The 19730-nt window shown below is 32.3% G+C and overlaps 1 protein-coding gene across 9 annotated transcripts in view; it reads right to left on the reverse strand.

The window, feature by feature from the left end:
- Positions 1-19730, reverse strand: part of LOC132749123 (rap1 GTPase-activating protein 1-like) — a 230017-nt gene that overhangs the window by 90477 nt on the left and 119810 nt on the right. For all 9 annotated transcript variants that reach the window (XM_060738809.1, XM_060738813.1, XM_060738811.1 and 6 more), the window contains one exon: positions 15247-15279. In XM_060738809.1, the coding sequence (XP_060594792.1) occupies positions 15247-15279 (33 nt within the window). The remainder of the gene's footprint in view (positions 1-15246; positions 15280-19730) is intronic.

Consider the following 19730-nt stretch of genomic DNA (forward strand, 5'->3'; position numbering starts at 1 on the left):
TTCCCAGCTCGAAACGCCTGTTTAATTTTCTCATGAAACTTGTTATAATTCCTCCACTATGAAGTCAGTATTGATACATTCTTTGATAACTGTTTAAGTGGTAACAAACTGAGTTATCAAGTGTTTCTATAATAATTCTACATAATTGTTCACATTTATTTCTGTCGTGGTAACAACTGCATTATTAACATCATGAATTGCTACAAATAACCTTTCCTGACAAATAATTGCCACACAATAAAATTCTTACCTCTCAATTCCAGCAGGGACTTTTGTATTAGCAAAACCTCTCTATTGGTACTAAACAAAAATATCTCAGACAAACAGACAGACAGACAGAGGGCAGAAACTTGGCTTTTTTCTCCTGCTAATTACCTATCCTTGCACTGGGTAACAAAAGTAATGACATAGAGCAAGCATTAAAATAACATATTTGGTACAAGGGAAGTAACTCAAATATGAAAATAAGTTCATATTAACAAAGAGCAGTATAATCATACATTGCTCTAATGCTAGACAAATGTGCGAACAGTAACAGAATGTTCTAAGTCTATAACTAAACATTATTCAGTTCACTGCTCAAGATTAGAATATTTATCTTGAAATGCCTTACAATTAACTGAACAATTCTAAAGACAAGACCATTTAACAAAATCAGTGATGTATAGCATAATGCATAGAGAAGATAGCTGCTATGAAATTGATTTCAAATTGAGTTTTAAGTGACAGGGGGGGAATCACGTGACTTTGTATAGTAATACCCACGAGAAAATGGCGACTGCTGAGCCCCGGTAATACCTTATTATATTAAATTAAGGTGACAAACGTTTTTTAAATCAAAACAAAACCTAGCGTATCATATGCGCATTAAGTTTTTTCAAATGACAATACAAAGTGCATTATCCTACGTTTTGTGGTTTGTGGTTGTGAAAATTGCACATTCGCACGAAGCGATATAATTTGGTACCAAAATAAATCTTTCTTTCTGCACTTAACCCTTTCCCCCATGAGCATATTGTGAAAAATGGCCATTTTCACTGAAAAGCCTCCTCTTACAAGTTCAAACTGCTATGAAACTATAACAAATGCTTCAATACTAATCAAACTTGGCACAAATGTTGACTGGACCATTGCCTTTGTAACGATATGCTCAGTCTTAAATTTCCTGTTACCATGGCAACGAGGGGACATCTCAAAATTGCCAAAAATCACTTTTTTGCCTCGATTTTTTCCATCAAATTTTATTTCAAAGTGCTGCAACTTCTCAAGGGATTGAGATAGAGTCAAAGGCTTTTCAGCGTTGGTTACACGTTACCTTATGATCAACCTGGGGACATTTTAAGCCTCTCACAAGTCCAAAATTTTCTTGGCGATGAGGGGGACTCCGCCCCCCCTTCAAACCCCCCAAACAGAAGGGGGCACATCCCCCTTCTGGCAACCCCCTGATGTATTATTTGGATGGGGGACGGCGCCCAAAAAATGGTCACTTTTTTTAACAACATTTCTCAAACGAAAAACAGTGTTGGGGTCTATATAGGACATTTTTTCATTGTTTGAGGCCTCAAAAGGGGGGGGGGGGGCAAAAAAAGCCGCCGAAAACACGCTTATATAAGGGAAAAGGTTAAGTCACGTGATTCACCAAAATCCCCCCCCCCCCCATGTAGAATTGTTTTTTAAAGAAATTTTAGTAGGTGCCTTTAATTTTCAAACTAGGTCAATAGAAAATGGCAAAATCATTAGGCCAAATACAATAAAAACTCCCTTAACAGGAAATGCTCTGGACCATCATAAATTTCCAGAGGATTCCGGATTGCAGAGTTTTTCTCTTTTGGCAATGAAATTTACTATAAGCATGACACTGTAGTAAAACCATATATTTTTGGATAATAAATATTATGCTTTTATTTTTTAATTATTTTCCATTGATCAAAATATTTTCATTTCCATTGTGTTTAGAACCAGTGATGCTCTAGAAATGTTTGATATATTTTCTATTTAAGACATTGTCTATACTTCTTTTTTTTTAAACACAGTAAACAATACAAGCTGCAGAACACATTTGATAGGACATGGTATCTCTGGCTTTATGATCTCATACATGACATCAAGACTTAAAGAAACATTTCGTTGATTTCTCAAACAACTATTTTCTATCACAAAAACTCAATGAATATAAGAATTTAAAACAATCAGGACTTAAATTCTTTAATAATAAACAAAATCATGTCCTAATGGTTTAATTTAAGCCTCATAAAGTAGTTAATATCTATTTTGCTGATAATACAAGATGATTCAACTTATTTCTATAGCTTATAGACAGTATCAAACAATATCAAACTTACCTACTGTAAACACTATATAAATATTACATTGATACTATACAATTTCTGATATTTTAAAAATATTTTTGAATGACAAGAAAATAGAAGAAAGAATAGAAGAAAATAAGAACAGTTGGACATGACATCTCTCAACAGCAAAGCAGGGAATCTCTAAATACTTCTTGAAACAGACTTAATTCTAGAGTGACACCAGCAATCATTTTCCAATAATTAAGAAGCCATTGTTAAAACCTTCCTGAAAATGTCTCTTATCAATTTTTGAAGACAAACACAGTTAAGTTAAACACTAAACAATCCTTACAGAAATCATTTCACAATTATTCTTCTATAGAAATTTGAATATTTGCATACAACTGAAAAAATACCTACAAAGCCTATCTTTTTGAATCTAACAAATTATTCTGTATGATCTAATATTCATTTAAATTATATGATCATATATTTATTTATATTGTATGATCTAATATTCATTTATATTGTATGATCCAATATTCATTTATATTGTATGATCCAATATTCATTTATATTGTATGATCCAATATTCATTTATATTGTATGATCCAATATTCATTTATATTGTATGATCTTATATTTATTTATATTGTATGATCTAATATCAAAACTATATTCAGTAACCCTTGTCCTAGTGGAACCTGGTGACTTAATGAGTCCCTTCTACAACTCGATCTCAATGTGCTATCATTAAGCCCCCCCCTCTAAATGTGCTTCTACAACTCTATGTCAATGTAATGTGCTATCATTAAGCCCCCCCCCCCCTAAATGTGCTTCTACAACTCTATGTCAATGTGCTATCATTAAGCCCCCCCCCCCCCTAAATGTGCTTCTACAACTCTATGTCAATGTGCTATCATTAAGCCCCCCCCCTAAATGTGCTTCTACAACTCTATGTCAATGTGCTATCATTAAGCCCCCCCCCTAAATGTGCTTCTACAACTCTATGTCAATGTGCTATCATTAAGCCCCCCCCCCCCCCCCCCAAATGTGCTTCTACAACTCTATGTCAATGTGCTATCATTAAGCCCCCCCCCCCAAATGTGCTTCTACAACCCTATGTCAATGTGCTATCATTAAGCCCCCCCCCCCTAAATGTGCTTCTACAACTCTATGTCAATGTGCTATCATTAAGCCCCCCCCCCTAAATGTGCTTCTACAACTCTATGTCAATGTGCTATCATTAAGCCCCCCCCCCCAAATGTGCTTCTACAACCCTATGTCAATGTGCTATCATTAAGCCCCCCCCCCTAAATGTGCTTCTACAACTCTATGTCAATGTGCTATCATTAAGCCCCCCCCCCTAAATGTGCTTCTACAACTCTATGTCAATGTGCTATCATTAAGCCCCCCCCCCCTAAATGTGCTTCTACAACTCTATGTCAATGTGCTATCATTAGCCCCCCCCCCCTAAATGTGCTTCTACAACTCTATGTCAATGTGCTATCATTAAGCCCCCCCCCTAAATATGCTTCTACAACTCTATGTCAATGTGCTATCATTAAGCCCCCCCCCCCAAATGTGCTTCTACAACCCTATGTCAATGTGCTATCATTAAGCCCCCCCCCCTCTAAATGTGCTTCTACAACTCTATCAAAAGCTCCCCTTAATGTGCTTCTACATTTATTATAATTTATAATTTATCATACAAAAATCAGAGATTATCTGCACCTCATCAACAGATACACATATCTTTACTTACTGCATTTTATTTTTATAAACAAAACTGACAGCACTGTCAAATATATCTGACCTTATTTTACTACCACCAAGACCTCTATATGACCAACATCTTCTCCATGGTTTCTTTTCCCCATCTTCTATATGCTTGATAGTCAATGTTCCAGCTCGACACTTACGATTCATATTTTAAGAAAGTTTAATATTAAACTATTTTTATTAAATGTTGATCATTTTATTATTCCACACGTATTCACTACAGACATATTTAGTCATCTTAATATCATCCAGAAATTCTAGACTATCATTCCTTCATCACTTCCTTCTGTAAAACTAACAAAACCCACACAGACGTATATCTTTAAAATGCCAATTAATTCCAAAACAGAAATTTCACCACAAAAGGATGATTCTTCATCATTCAATTTTAAGAACAATATTTCAATCCCTGCAAATTTTCATTGACATTTGATTCAATGGGAAAGAATAGCTACCTTAAAAATTCATTATAATCATTGTGAAAAACTTCTTCATAAATGAAGTACTCCTTCTTTGCACTAACCTTTTTTTTTATGAGAAATCTTAGTCTCTTAGATAAATGTAAGTCTTTATTTTTTGTTGCTCATAAAAAAACCGATATATTAAATGTCAGAAGTTTATCAGAAAAAAAAATCTTAATATTGACTTTCTCTTCTGCTACTATTTAATGAGATATACATTATATAAATAAAGGTCTTTAAGAAATACTAATTAACAAAATATGAGTTAAAACCAATACTTGATCTAAAATTGTTCTTTACCTGAGGATATTTGTATATACGAGGGCTGTCCAAAAAATTCATGCACTGCAGTTATTGTCGTGAGAGTTCTTGATATAAAAACATTAATTATACATCACTTGAAGGGGAGATCTGTCTCGAATGAGAAAACAAAAGAAAAAAACGTGTAACCGGCATGTCGTGAAAACGAACCGTCATACAGTTACCTTGGTAACGTAATACTGGCGCACGACAAAAAAGTGGGTTAGTTCATTACTTTGATGCATCACGGTATTCTTAAAACACAACATATAAGCGTTAAAATTCAGGGAAAAGTATGTGTACGTATTCCAAACGTCACTATAAAATATTACGTCATTTGCCCTATTGTAATGTCGTAAACAAACATTTGTGTGAGGTCGTCAATATTGTAATTACGTAAAAATGTCAGTTGCTAAACGTCTGGAAATACGGACTATCATTACATTTTGTGCAAATATTGGTAAAACACAAACAAATACATACAAAGAACTTATAATGGCAAGCGGGGACAAGTTCAGTGTCACCAAGGCTGGTTTTTAAATGGCACAAACGCTCTGTAGAAGGGCGAGAGTCGGTAGACGATGACAACCGGTCAGGCAGACATCCATCCATAATGCCGGACTATGTGACGAGGGTTGTCCAATATATTTGTTCACTGGTGGGATATGTTACATGTCTGTTGCATAAGAACAATAAAAACTACAACATACTATGCATCAATCTTTCCTCTTTTGACAGTAAAACAAATTATAACATAAAAAGCAAATGCCACTTTACAAGCAACAAACAATTAATACAATTACAGTAATGAACAAACCCATTTTTTTGCCGTGCGCCGGTATTACGTTACTAAGGTAACTTAATGACCATTCTTTTACACGACACGCCAGTTACCCGGCTTTTTCTTTTGTTTTCTTATTTGAGACAGATTTCCCCTTCAAGTGATATATAATTCATTTGTTTTTATTAATAACTCTTACGACAATTACTGCAGTGCACGAATTTTTTGGACAACCCTCGTATAATTGTCTTTAGATGACGTAATAATTCTAGAAATTTTTTAGCAACACTCTCCAAGGAAATTCTGTTTAATTAGTTCCAACCAGTTAAGATTAAAAGTTCTAATATATATATAATTATATCAAAGACACTGCTATCTACATGAAACAAAATTAAATATACACTTTTCATTAGAAACAAGAATGAGTACTATACCTTTCTAAATTATTTTACAATACATGGAGCATCAATACATCAATTCTTTGTTAAACCTTAATACATTACAAGTCATATGACTTGTTGATAATGACAGAATACTGTCATAAAACTTTTCAAATATGTACATCAATAAAAGGAATCTTCCGAAGGAATAAATTAAAAATGACAGTCTGTGGTAAATAATATCAAGCAGAAGCTGTAGAAAAAAAAATCATAAAATTTTGCAGCATGTACCAACTTATCAAAATATCAAAGCACGTGACATCGTAAATTTTAAAGATATACACCTTTGTTTGGGAATCTAGCTTCTATCTACAAATTGGTAAGTCGGTAACATTTACAGATATACACATTTGTTTGGGAATCAAGCTTCTATCAACAATGGTAAGTCGGTAACATTTACAGATATACACATTTGTTTGGGAATCAAGCTATTTACCAACATGGTAACATTTACAGATATACACATTTGTCTGTGTATCAAGCTATTCACCAACATGATAACATTTACAGATACACATTTGTCTGTGTATCAAGCTATTTACCAACATGGTAACATGCACAGATATACACATTTGTCTGGGAATCAAGCTATTTACCAACATGGTAACATTTACAGATATACACATTTGTCTGTGTATCAAGCTATTCACCAACATGATAACATTTACAGATACACATTTGTCTGTGTATCAAGCTATTCACCAACATGATAACATTTACAGATACATATTTGTCTGTGTATCAAGCTATTTACCAACATGGTAACATTTACAGATACATATTTGTCTGTGTATCAAGCTATTTACCAACATGATAACATTCACAGATACACATTTGTCTGTGCATCAAGCTATTCACCAACATGATAACATTTACAGATACACATTTGTCTGTGTATCAAGCTATTTACCAACATGGTAACATTTACAGATACATATTTGTCTGTGTATCAAGCTATTTACCAACATGATAACATTCACAGATACACATTTGTCTGTGCATCAAGCTATTCACCAACATGATAACATTTACAGATACACATTTGTCTGTGTATCAAGCTATTTACCAACATGATAACATTCACAGATACACATTTGTCTGTGCATCAAGCTATTCACCAACATGATAACATTCACAGATACACATTTGTCTGTGTATCAAGCTATTCACCAACATGATAACATTTACAGATACACATTTGTCTGTGTATCAAGCTATTTACCAACATGATAACATTCACAGATACACATTTGTCTGTGTATCAAGCTATTTACCAACATGGTAACATTTACAGATACACATTTGTCTGTGCATCAAGCTATTCACCAACATGATAACATTTACAGATACACATTTGTCTTGTGTATCAAGCTATTTACCAACATGATAACATTCACAGATACACATTTGTCTGTGTATCAAGCTATTTACCAACATGATAACATTCACAGATACACATTTGTCTGTGTATCAAGCTATTCACCAACATGATAACATTTACAGATACACATTTGTCTGTGTATCAAGCTATTCACCAACATGATAACATTCACAGATACACATTTGTCTGTGTATCAAGCTATTTACCACTATGATAACATTCACAGATACACATTTGTCTGTGTATCAAACTATTTACCAACATGGTTACATTTACAGATACATATTTGTCTGTGTATCAAGCTATTCACCAACATGGTAACATGCACAGATACACATTTGTCTGTGTATCAAGCTATTTACCAACATGATAACATTCACAGATACACATTTGTCTGTGTATCAAGCTATTTACCAACATGGTAACATGCACAGATACACATTTGTCTGTGTATCAAGCTATTTACCAACATGGTAACATGCACAGATACATATTTGTCTGTGTATCAAACTATTTACCAACATGGTAACATGCACAGATACACATTTGTCTGTGTATCAAACTATTTACCAACATGATAACATTCACAGATACACATTTGTCTGTGTATCAAGCTATTTACCAACATGGTAACATGCACAGATACACATTTGTCTGTGTATCAAGCTTTTTACCAACATGATAACATTTACAGATACGCATTTGTTTCAAGCTATTTACCAACATGATAACATTTACAGATACACATTTGTCTGTGTATCAAACTATTTACCAACATGATAACATTCACAGATACACATTTGTCTGTGTATCAAGCTTTTTACCAACATGATAACATTTACAGATACACATTTGTTTCAAGCTAATTACCGACATGGTAACATGCACAGATACGCATTTGTCTGTGTATCAAGCTATTTACCAACATGATATCATTCACATATATACATTTGTCTGTGTATCAAGTTATTTACCTACATGGTAACAGTCAATGTTTTTACACAAGTCCTTTTAACTTCCACTAGCCGAAGTTTTACTGTTTTGACTAAGAGTAAGAAATATTACAATTAAACCTAAATCAATCATAAATTTTTCATATATCCTCTTAATATCCTTACAAATGTAGCAATAAAATTTCTCAGAATAGACACAAACAAGTATATCTTAGTGTAACACAAACCAACATCTTTGTTATATATACCTCCTTTATTACTATATATTGGTATTCAATAACTTATTATACCTACAATTGTTTCCAGTATTCATTTTGCAATCATTAAAGTTTATATTTTTATATATATAACAGTATAGTTATATGTTTTACTGTCATCAAGGTAAGAATAAATGAGCCACGTCACAACAAAACCATCATAGTGCATTTGTGACCAGCATGAATCCCGACAAGCCTGAGCATCCGCGCAGTCTGATCAGAATCCATGCTGTTCGCTATCAGTTTCTTTACTTGTAATAGGGTTGGTAAGGGAATGCGCAGGCTGGTCTGGATCCATGCTGGTCGCAAACCCATTATGTTGGTTTTGTCGTGACGTAGCTCAAATATTGTGCTGTAAGGAGACTTATTACTTGTAATAACTGCTAGATTCTCATTCTAACCAGACATAATGGATACTGGTTTAAATAAAGTTATATTATGTAATACTATGAGAAAACAATGGATAAATAAAGGTTGTTTTTTTTTTTTTAAAAAAGGTTTATGACAAAATATAGCTGTCTGAGCTTACACTTTTGGGTATGTTAGGTCACTTAATCTTTAACCCTACAGGAACCAGCAGTGATTAGCCTAAAATGCCACCAGTATAGTTTGTTTGTTTGTTTGTTTCATTTTACGCCCTTTTCAACAGTATTTCAGTCATATAGGCGGGTAGTTTCCTAACCATCGTTCCTGGAGAGTTACACCAGTACTAGACTACCTTCCTCCGCGCTAAACTACCAAAGCATCTCCCAGGGATCGAACCCACGCCAGAGAGGTAACTGGATTAGAAGTCATCGACTCTAACCCCTCGACCACGGAGGCGGTCCACCAGTATAGAGCAAGCATGAATAAACTGATGCCTGACAATCTTGAAATTTTTCAACTTAATATACCCAAAACTGGTTATGGACAGATCTGGAAATTTAAGCGTTTTAGTAATGTATCTAATCTAATTGAAAAGGCAATATTAGGATTATTTATGACATGCATACAAAATATATAGAAATGAGAAGTTCTGGCAGGAGAATTCAATTTAATTGCCCAACAGTCACCTATTATAAATTAATAACAATGTTTCTTTATAACGCAGTATCTCGATTCATTTTTGTAATTTACATCAAAGGCAGCATTCAAATTTCTGAGAGAATCTTTTTTTATCTGACTGAATCTTTATTTTAATCCACTGTGAGTCACAGTTATCTACCATTATAACAAAAAAATTAAACCCTACACTTATTATCACATTAATTATCTCAGTAATAATTGCCAACAAATAACCTTTAATAAACTATAATTTCATCACTTTTACTCAGTAAGTTTAACACAAATAAATATGTGTAAAGATATTGTAAGTTCACATATTTGTGCAGTATATTTCAGATAATTTAATTTTTGTGCATCTGAAAGTGTTAGTTTAATAGCTCATGAAAAGCCTGTAAGTAAATTCAAACTTGTGATATTAGTATTACCACTAAACCACTTATAATGGCAACTCTAAACCATTTATAATGCCAACTCTAAATCACTTATAATGCCCGCTCTAAACCATTTATAATGCCAACTCTAAATCACTTATAATGGCCACTCTAAATCAATTATAATGCCCACTCTAAATCAGTTATAATGCCAACTTTAAATCAGTTATAATGCCCGCTCTAAACCACTTATAATGCCCACTCTAAATCACTTCTTATGCCCACTCTAAACCACTTCTAATGCCCACTCTAAATCACTTATAATGGCCACTCTAAACCATTTATAATGCCAACTTTAAATCACTTATAATGTCCACTCTAAATCAAATATAATGCCCACTCAAAACCACTTATAATGTCCACTCTAAACCACTTATAATATGACTACTTTTCTGGCTTTTTTAATGGAGGAAGACTTCAGAGATAGTTTGCGTAATTATTAATGCATAAACACTTAAAAAGGAACTTGAAAAGAACAGCTAGTTTGCACGATCATTATCCTCACAAGGAATCTGAAGATCAAAATGATCCTCATAAGGAATCTGAAGATCAAAATGATCCTCATAAGGAATCTGAAGATCAAAATGATCCTCATAAGGAATCTGAAAATTCTGGTGAAAGTTTAAAACATTCAAAATCAGTTACAGAGATTTAAGTTTTAATCTTCATAACCATAACTTACTGGTATTTTATCTATCTATACATTCTGTAAATAAAATATACTCAATAGAATTTTTTTAACAATGTAAACTGTTTCTCTTGCCAATTATCTTTTTTTTTTTCTTTCCTTTTTTTTTTTTTTTTTTAAATTCCAGTTAATTTTAATTTCTTTGTTGTATAAGTTACCATGATGACTGTGACAAGACAGACAGACAGAAGAAAATACGTCCTGTATGATGTCATCAATCTCTTTAAAACTCTCATTTCTAGAAACAAACTAAAGTGATACTAGCAGATCTTTTCAATAAGTAAGAAGCCATTGTTAAAATTGTCCTGAAACATTTCTCTTGTCTTAATTCACATGTATTTGAAGATGCCGATGTAAATGACAATATTTATTAACATAGAAACATTGAGTCAACAACCATTTCAGATGTAGGGTACATTATCATAAATTAAATGTTATTTGAAAAACACTCTTCCTTTCTAAAACAATATAATCTTCAGTGCAAACAAACAGAAGGATCATTAAACTATTATTTAATGCATGACGGAAAATAAATGAATTAATTTCCGATTATTTTCAAAATTAATGAAGAAGTTAAAACACCTCATTGTGTCTGGAATAATAGAAATAAGTGAAGCACAAAGCAAAACATTATTTCTTAACCCATTATGCATGAAATCATTAACTTTTCAAAATAGTAAATTTACTAAATAATTTCAAGTAACAATTAATGTTTTAATAAGTAACAACTTAATGATCAAATCTGACCTTTTTTTTCTACTACCACCCAGACCTCTATATGACCAACATCGTCTCTGTGACCAGGGTTTCTTTTCCCCATCCTCTGAATGCTTGATTGTGAACGTTCCAGCTCGACTCTTACGATTCATATTTTAAGAAAATCACAAACTGTCTCAAAACTCACAAAAATGTTGAATTTTCCATTAACTATCATCCAGCAAATTAATATCCTTTAACAATCCAATGTCAAAACATAAACAGCAAGTTTTGCTAAATGACCTAAAATCTTAAAACAGGTTGTAAAATTCTTTATTTCTGATACATTTTGAGTTAGTAATTCAGCATAACCTACGCAAACGCCGTTATCTTTAAAGTGCCATACTACTAAAATAGAAATCCAAACATGATATGAAATAGAAGGACCATTGTTCACTACATTTTTTTTTCATAATATTTCAATTGCTGCAAATTTTCCCCGAGTCTGATTCAGTCAGAAGGAATTGCTATCTTGTTTAAATAATCACTGAATAAACTCCTTCATAACTAGAGTACTGCTGATTTTTCACATTTTTTGTAACATTTTGTTTTTGCGTTTCTTTTTTTTTTTAATGAAATCCTGGTGAGCTTGTATTTAGCTCTGTCTATTTCTTCTAACTCACATAAAGACAACAACCTGGTTATTTCTAAAGGCAAAGGGAAAAAAAGGACAAAGCCAATTAACTGTCAGGAATTTTCTACAAATAATTGTAAGATAATTGAATGGCAATTTATAAGAGTATTACCAGTAACTAATGGACTATCAAAAAATGGTGTCAACTAATGGTGTTCAATAATGGTGTCATAATTATAATAAGTTTAACAGTAAAAATTCACATCTTACATGAAACCTGAATGTTCACAGTTAAACCCCATTTCACAAAAAAATCATTTGAGATATCATCTTTAAATATGATTATCATGTGACATTCTGTATTATGCTATGTATACATAATTATGTTTTAATGATGGGGCCCCAACATCCAATTTTCCAGGGATCTCAAGAACCCAAATGTAAATATGTTTCAGTATGCTATGGTAGTTGAAATAATATTTAATAAGTTAATATGTTGTTCAATGATAAAAGCCGCTTTCCTTTATCAAATTTGTTGTTTACCAGCCACACTTTTAACAAAAGCTAAATTTAAAACTTTGAAGAGAGTCAGGTAATTTTGTGAGGTTATTTGAAAACCACAGTGACAATGCTGACATATTTAACTGTAAAATCTGTTATGATAGAAAGATGGTGAAACCATTAAACAAATATTTTCACACATTATTATTGCAGTACCATTAAAAATAAATACTACTGTAATCTGCTGCTCTATTATTACAATATAACTAAATCAGACTTTAAAAATATAATCTCTAAATATACAGTATATAATGTTAAAGTCTGAAATATACACTGTATATACATATATATCACAATCCAAAATTTTTGTTATATATAATTCCCCATTTCTCTTCATAATTAACTAATATTATAATTTATACAGAATAACATGTTTAAATGCCACCATTAAATTTTATATACATATACTAAAATACATACTATTATTTAATTATGTATCAATATGATAATATTAATATTGATATGTATACTACTCCCCGCGGGTACCGCGTCCTTGCCTATTCCGATGCAATCAGAAAATGTGTTTCTTTACACACTGAACGGGACAAATTGAATGATTCCATCATTAAAGTGAAAGTGGAAGTGCTGCTTTTTTAATTTGGATAAAAATTGTTAGAAATATTTTCATTTTAAATAAATTTCTGTCATTGATAGGAAAATCCAAAACTACCCGAGTGTGTTGGAAATATTTTTAAATTTTACCCCACATTTACCAGTTAAACTGATAATTTCATGTTCTGACAAGTGAAGGTCGTCTGCTGAAACTGTAGTGACGTCATATCTTATTGAAAAAGTTCTACTGAAGCCAAAAAGGGCCATCAATTTACATACCACGGTACCATAGTGCTCTCCGTTTAAGCTGCCATTCAAAACATGGCTGAATGACCATAGATGTTTCTAATTTAAATCATTGAGTTATTCTATGAATGACAGGTGTATTTTAAAGGCAAGATGCGACAGTTAAACACAATTTATTAAAATAGTAAATACAAGTTCTTTTTATGTGTACAATTTGCTGGAAATAATAAGAACAGTGGTACCATAGGGGACCATCCTATTTCAGTAGAAAGAACTGTAATGTAATGTATTAGAGTATTTTACTGTAATCAAGGTTAATAAAGATTAGGATGTTAGAAGATGGTATTTTATATTGACAGGGATTTAAAGGTCTATGATTCTTATCTTATATAGAAGCTATAATTATACAGTGGAGGCAAAGTAACATTGATATATATGCAAAAAGAAATATTGATGACTTTAAAGTAGTATAATAGTCTCTCTCTCTGTTATTTAATCAATACACTGGTCACTCATGTACAATGACTGAAACAGTGAAACAAGCTGGCCTGGCTATATACTGATGACCAGTCACTCTTGGTTTTTGAGCAGGTTAAGAAAGCTGACAAGTTGTCTACAGATCAACTTTAACTGTACACATACTATATGCCATCATCATGATCCCAAAATTATTCCTTGCCAGTTGTAGGCAGTTGTAGGTTTTATATTTTGTTGTGAAATTCTTTGAGGAAAACAGCAGACTACTTTATCAATATGTCAATTATTACCAACAAAGGTCTGTTTGAAAATCTGGAGATATTTTCCCTAAGGAAACCTTTTTTTAGGTTTTTTACAAAATGAAATGGTTATACATTGCTGTCTTGTCTAGTATTCATTGCTGATCTATTACACTGTCTTTTCTAATCTTTGTTTTAGTTTTTTAAAAACATACTTATTCTACAATACAAATCTTGGATTATCTTATATTTCTAGATAGATAAAATGGAGTATGAAACAATCATGCCCTGATGAACTGCTGAGGATGATGATACCAGCTTTATTATATAGATGTCACTCTCTGCTTCATTTCAGCTGCCCCACCTGTATCATTCTCAGGTGTCTCTTTCCCCCTCAGATTACCCTCCCTCCTTTATCCTTGCTTTAATTCAGGTGCCTTATTCTTCTTAAATTATTTTAGATGCACATCCCTGCACTATTTCAGATGCCCCTTCCTGCAATTTTCCAGGTGCCCTTCTCTATAATATTACTGGTGCCCTTCCCTGCAATATTTCCAGTACTCTTCCTTACAATATTTCAGGTGCCCCTCCCTGCAATATTTCAGGTGCCCCTTCATGCAATTTTGGAAGCCCTTCCCTACAATATTTCAGGTGTCTCTCCCAATAATATTTTAGGTGCCCTTCTTGCAATATTTCAGCTGCCCCTTCCTGCAATTTTAGGTGCCCTTCCCTACAACATTTCAGGTGCCCGTCCCTGCAATATTTTAAGTGCTCTACCCTGCAATATCTTCCCTGGAATATTTCAGATGCCCCTTCTTGCATTATTATAGGCACCAAGAGAATTTTTTTATATCACAAAGGTTAGCTGGATTGCTAGCATTCTCACATGAAAGCAGTTTCTTGCACTTGTATCATGTCATAATGGCACTTAAAATGTCTTCCAACTTGTCCTGAAAATTTCATTTACAAGTAACAGTATAAATTCTAGTACTGGATGTATTATGAAATGACAAAAAAACATGCTTTACTTACTTGTAGCTCTTCAAGGTCAATGCTGTATCACATCTGAAAATAGAAAATAATTGTGATATATTACATGTCAGAAAATCTTCTAATCAACCCAGAATTAAGGGTGATTTTGAGAGTAGAGAACTTTGCCAGATGCAACCTGTAAAAATATGTTTTCACAATATTGAACATCATAATTATTATTTTAAATAAATGTACCATTTAAAATCATTTAAATCATACTTGATAAAACACAAGTAATATGAAACACCATTATAATAGGACTATTTGCTACAAAAAAATGAACATCAGGTCAATCCATATAAGGTAGTAAAATGAGTAATTTCAATAATTTGAGCACCCACAAAATAAAGGAACTATATTCAAACTACACATAACTGTGATATAATAAAATTTCAACAGTGTGTGTGAGTGATACCATTTAAGGTTGGAAAGAAGGACAATCCAGCAACTATAATTATGTTATACCAAAAAACAAAAAAATATATGTGGGGAAATCAAAAAATAAAAACATAACTAAATACAAAGGTTCTCGAAGCTGCAATGATTTAAAGATTTTAATTGCTTACAAAGGATTAATTTTACGAAGTTATTGTCTATGCTTTTCAGAATGAAACTGTCGAAAATAATAGGTAAAACCATCACAGACCATCAATCATCTTGTAATTATTGTATAAAGTTTTCCATCATCTTTAATCTGGAAAGAATTATCTAAGACAATCAATACATGTGAGACAGTAAGTACAGTAACACCTCTACAGAACAAACACCAACAGGACCACAAAAAATGTTTCTCTAATAGATTGGAAATTTTCCCAAATAATCAAAGTCCTTTGAATGGTTGATCTCCAAAGGGTATTAAGCTGTACAGGACAATAGTTATTTTTAATATTTGTTTGTGTCTTAAAATCATATCAATTTTTGCTAATGAAATAATCTTATTTTTTTATATTTTTGATAAAGCTGGTGATCTCTGTAAGAAATCATTTGAGCCGCGTCACGACAAAACCAACATAATGGGTTTGCTAACAGCATGGATCCAGACCAGCCTGCGCATCGGCGCAGTCTGATCAGGATCCATGCTGTTCGCTTACAAACCCTATAACAAATAGAGAAACTGATAGCGAACAGCATGGATCCTGATCAGACTGTGCGGATGGGTTTGCGAACAGCATGGATCCTGACCAGCCTGCGCATCTGCACAGTCTGATCAGGATCCATGCTTTGCAAACCCATTATGTTGGTTTTGTCGTGACGCGGCTCATTTCTACACCTGCTACATGTAGCAAGTCAATGTTGTGTTACAGGTAGGTAATAATACAGCCATAAGAATATGTGACCTTGACCTTAAGTCAACACAGCATCAGTATAGATTCTGCACATAACTTTTGTTGAGACCTTTAAGGATGACTTTAACATTAAGCGTGTACAAAGTTAGCAATTGGGCTGTGTACACAATGCCTTGACATCTGAACCAAATTCAAAGAAAATCTTTCTACTGGAATTAGACAGTTAAAGAAAAGACACTTAATTTCATTGTTGCATTTTGGCAATTAATACAGTTACAGTGATTAAGTATTATGTATGGATGTCAAAATACTTATGTTATTTACATATTGCTTCTTTTATGACAAATTATTTCACATTTAGCGCTACTTAAACTTCTGAGGTAACAAGCATCTAACATGCTCTAAAACCATTGTTAAATCACTATTATAAGGTTCATTTAAATATGCTCTTTATACAAAAGTAAAAATGTATTCAATTCCGAGGCCTTTTATAGACATCACTTCATATTGTGAATATTACAATTCATTGCCATTGTTTATATCAGAATTTGTGTAAAGTAAAGCAATGTTCATATAAAGGCAAATAATATCAGACTTCATGAATCTGAACTATGACATTTAAATTTTCTACAAAAAATCAATTTATCAGTAAATTAACTGCAAACTCAGGAAAACTGAATAAGTCCACTTGGCATTTAACAAAGATGACCATTTAATTATACATTTGTATTAGCTTTGCACAAGTAAATTATCTGCCCACATTCACACACTACTTCTCTGATCATGAAGTTTACCATTACTTGTTAAAAAAAAACAATGGTTTTAACAAGAATCGACATACTTGGAACATGAGCAGAATTCTCTATAAATCATGATTTAACTTTTTTTTTCAATTTAAAAGAGAAAGAATATACTTGAATAAATCATTAATGGAACTCTAATTATTGAAAGAAGACATAAAAACACATTATAGGTCTAACATTCCATTGAATGCCATTCAGGGAAGAAAATTCTAGAATTATGATAATTCTAGTTTTAATTAAAGGCTTTTAAACTGAAGGTACTGATGTAAGAATTGGTAACATCCCTCCGTGTACAGTTGTTTATGTGATAGAATTTAGTGAATAAGTACGAAGACATAACTCCCAGTTATAGTAAACTGTTTATACCTGTAGTAAGCTTTAATTGCTCCAATATGTTGTGAGTTAAATAAGGAGAAGAATTTCATAAGACACTTTGTCTTCCATTCCAGATCTTTGAAATGCTTTGTGTGTATTGTAAATTGGAACATGTATATTCTGAGCAAAATATATGTTAAAACTAATTAAATAAGTTTTTTATGTTGATTTTATTTATATTAAAGCTGAAGCATAATATTCTAACTGGTACGCAATCCAATTCAAAGGCCTTCTTAGCTGCGTGTTTACGGGGGCAACACACCTTGTATAACTTCTAGCTGGAAGTATGTTAAAATATATAGCATAAAATCCTTTGTTTTATATTTACAAAAAACCTTTTTTTCATAATCCACTATCTATGAACAATCTTGTACAATTTTTTTTAGATAACTTACATCTTTAAGCTTTTACAAAAAATTGATGACATGAAGTGCTGACCAATCAAAGTATGCTTTTGTTGAAGTCAAAAACTGGGGTTTCTTGCTATTTTTCTTTTTAAGCCTTTAAACAGTATGAGCAGCATGTTCAATTATGACACATGACCATCTTTACTAAGAAAGGTAACTCTACTAAACTGTATAATCTATTACATATAGAGTTATCTCCAATATAGAAACCATTAAAAAAGAAGAAGAGTAATTGTACAACCTACCTTTATCCAGCTAAATTTTTGTATATAAATATCATACATTAAACTTCTCTCTTATTTGTCGAATTTTTCAAATTTGTATACACTTTCCTAAAATTTCTCTCAAAAAGCACAGTTAGTCCCATTGAAACTGAAATGTGCAATCTAAAAACCCAGATCTTCAGAAAGATAAATGTTCCTGCTTGCAGAAATGACACAAAAAGAATGTTTTTACAAGTCCCCAACCATGTTACACATACATATAACAGAATCTACAAGTTTATTATCCATCTAGAACTTTGATAATGCTACAGCAATTTATACCAGATTCTTGACATTCAAATCAAATATAAATCAATATTATATTTCACTGTAACAATACCTTACAATCAATCAATGTTGGATTGTAACAACAGGTTAATCACTTAAAAAATATAAGCTGTGCATTTACTGATTATATTTTGCCGATGGTATCACAGTATGCTTGTATTTAAAGCTTCTGACAACATAACTGGAACAAAACACTTCATTTCCTATGATGTAATATTTCATTGAGTCAAATTACTGTTTAGATAATTTTCATTATCAATTCCTATTATAAGGGAAAGTTTTGTGGCATTTCTCTGCATATTCTCATCTCACCACATAATGGTTTGATAATTCCTGCTAACATGTAAACGTTCTCAGTCAGTTCTCCACTGTTTCTGTAATCACTGTGACCTTGAACTTTAAAATAAAACATTCTGCTATATCTGTTGCATATAGGTCCATGCACTATTTCTGTAATCACTGTGACCTTGAACTTTAAAATAAAACATTCTGATATATCTGTTGCATATAGGTCCATGCACTATTTCTGTAATCACTGTGACCTTGAACTTTAAAATAAAACATTCTGATATATCTGTTGCATATAGGTCCATGCACTATTTCTGTAATCACCGTAGCCTTGAACTTTAAAATAAAACATTCTGATAAATGTCTATGCACTATTTCAGTAATCACTGTGACCTTGAACTTTCAAATAAAATATTCTGATATATTTGTTGCATATAGGTCCATGCATCACCGTGGCCTTGAACTTTAAAATAAAACATTCTGATATAGGTCTATGCACTATTTTAGTCAAATCACAGTGACCTAAATGACAGATTTTCAACAATTTCTGTAATCAATCATGAACACTACAAGAGATTCTGATACTTCTGTTGCATATAATTTAGTATTCCTTAAGTATAATGTTAAGCATAACAGTCAAAATTAATCACTATGATCTTGTTACTTTACTTACATGTATATCACCTGATTTATCTGCAGCATATAATTTGTTTATTCAATCCAGAAGTATTTTGACTGATTTAGCTGTAGTGACTTTTTCCAGTATTTCAGTGA

This window comes from Ruditapes philippinarum, unplaced genomic scaffold (genome assembly GCF_026571515.1).
Source record: "Ruditapes philippinarum isolate M1 unplaced genomic scaffold, ASM2657151v2 ctg249_1_1_1_1, whole genome shotgun sequence".
In the NCBI taxonomy this organism is placed as follows: domain Eukaryota; kingdom Metazoa; phylum Mollusca; class Bivalvia; order Venerida; family Veneridae; genus Ruditapes; species Ruditapes philippinarum.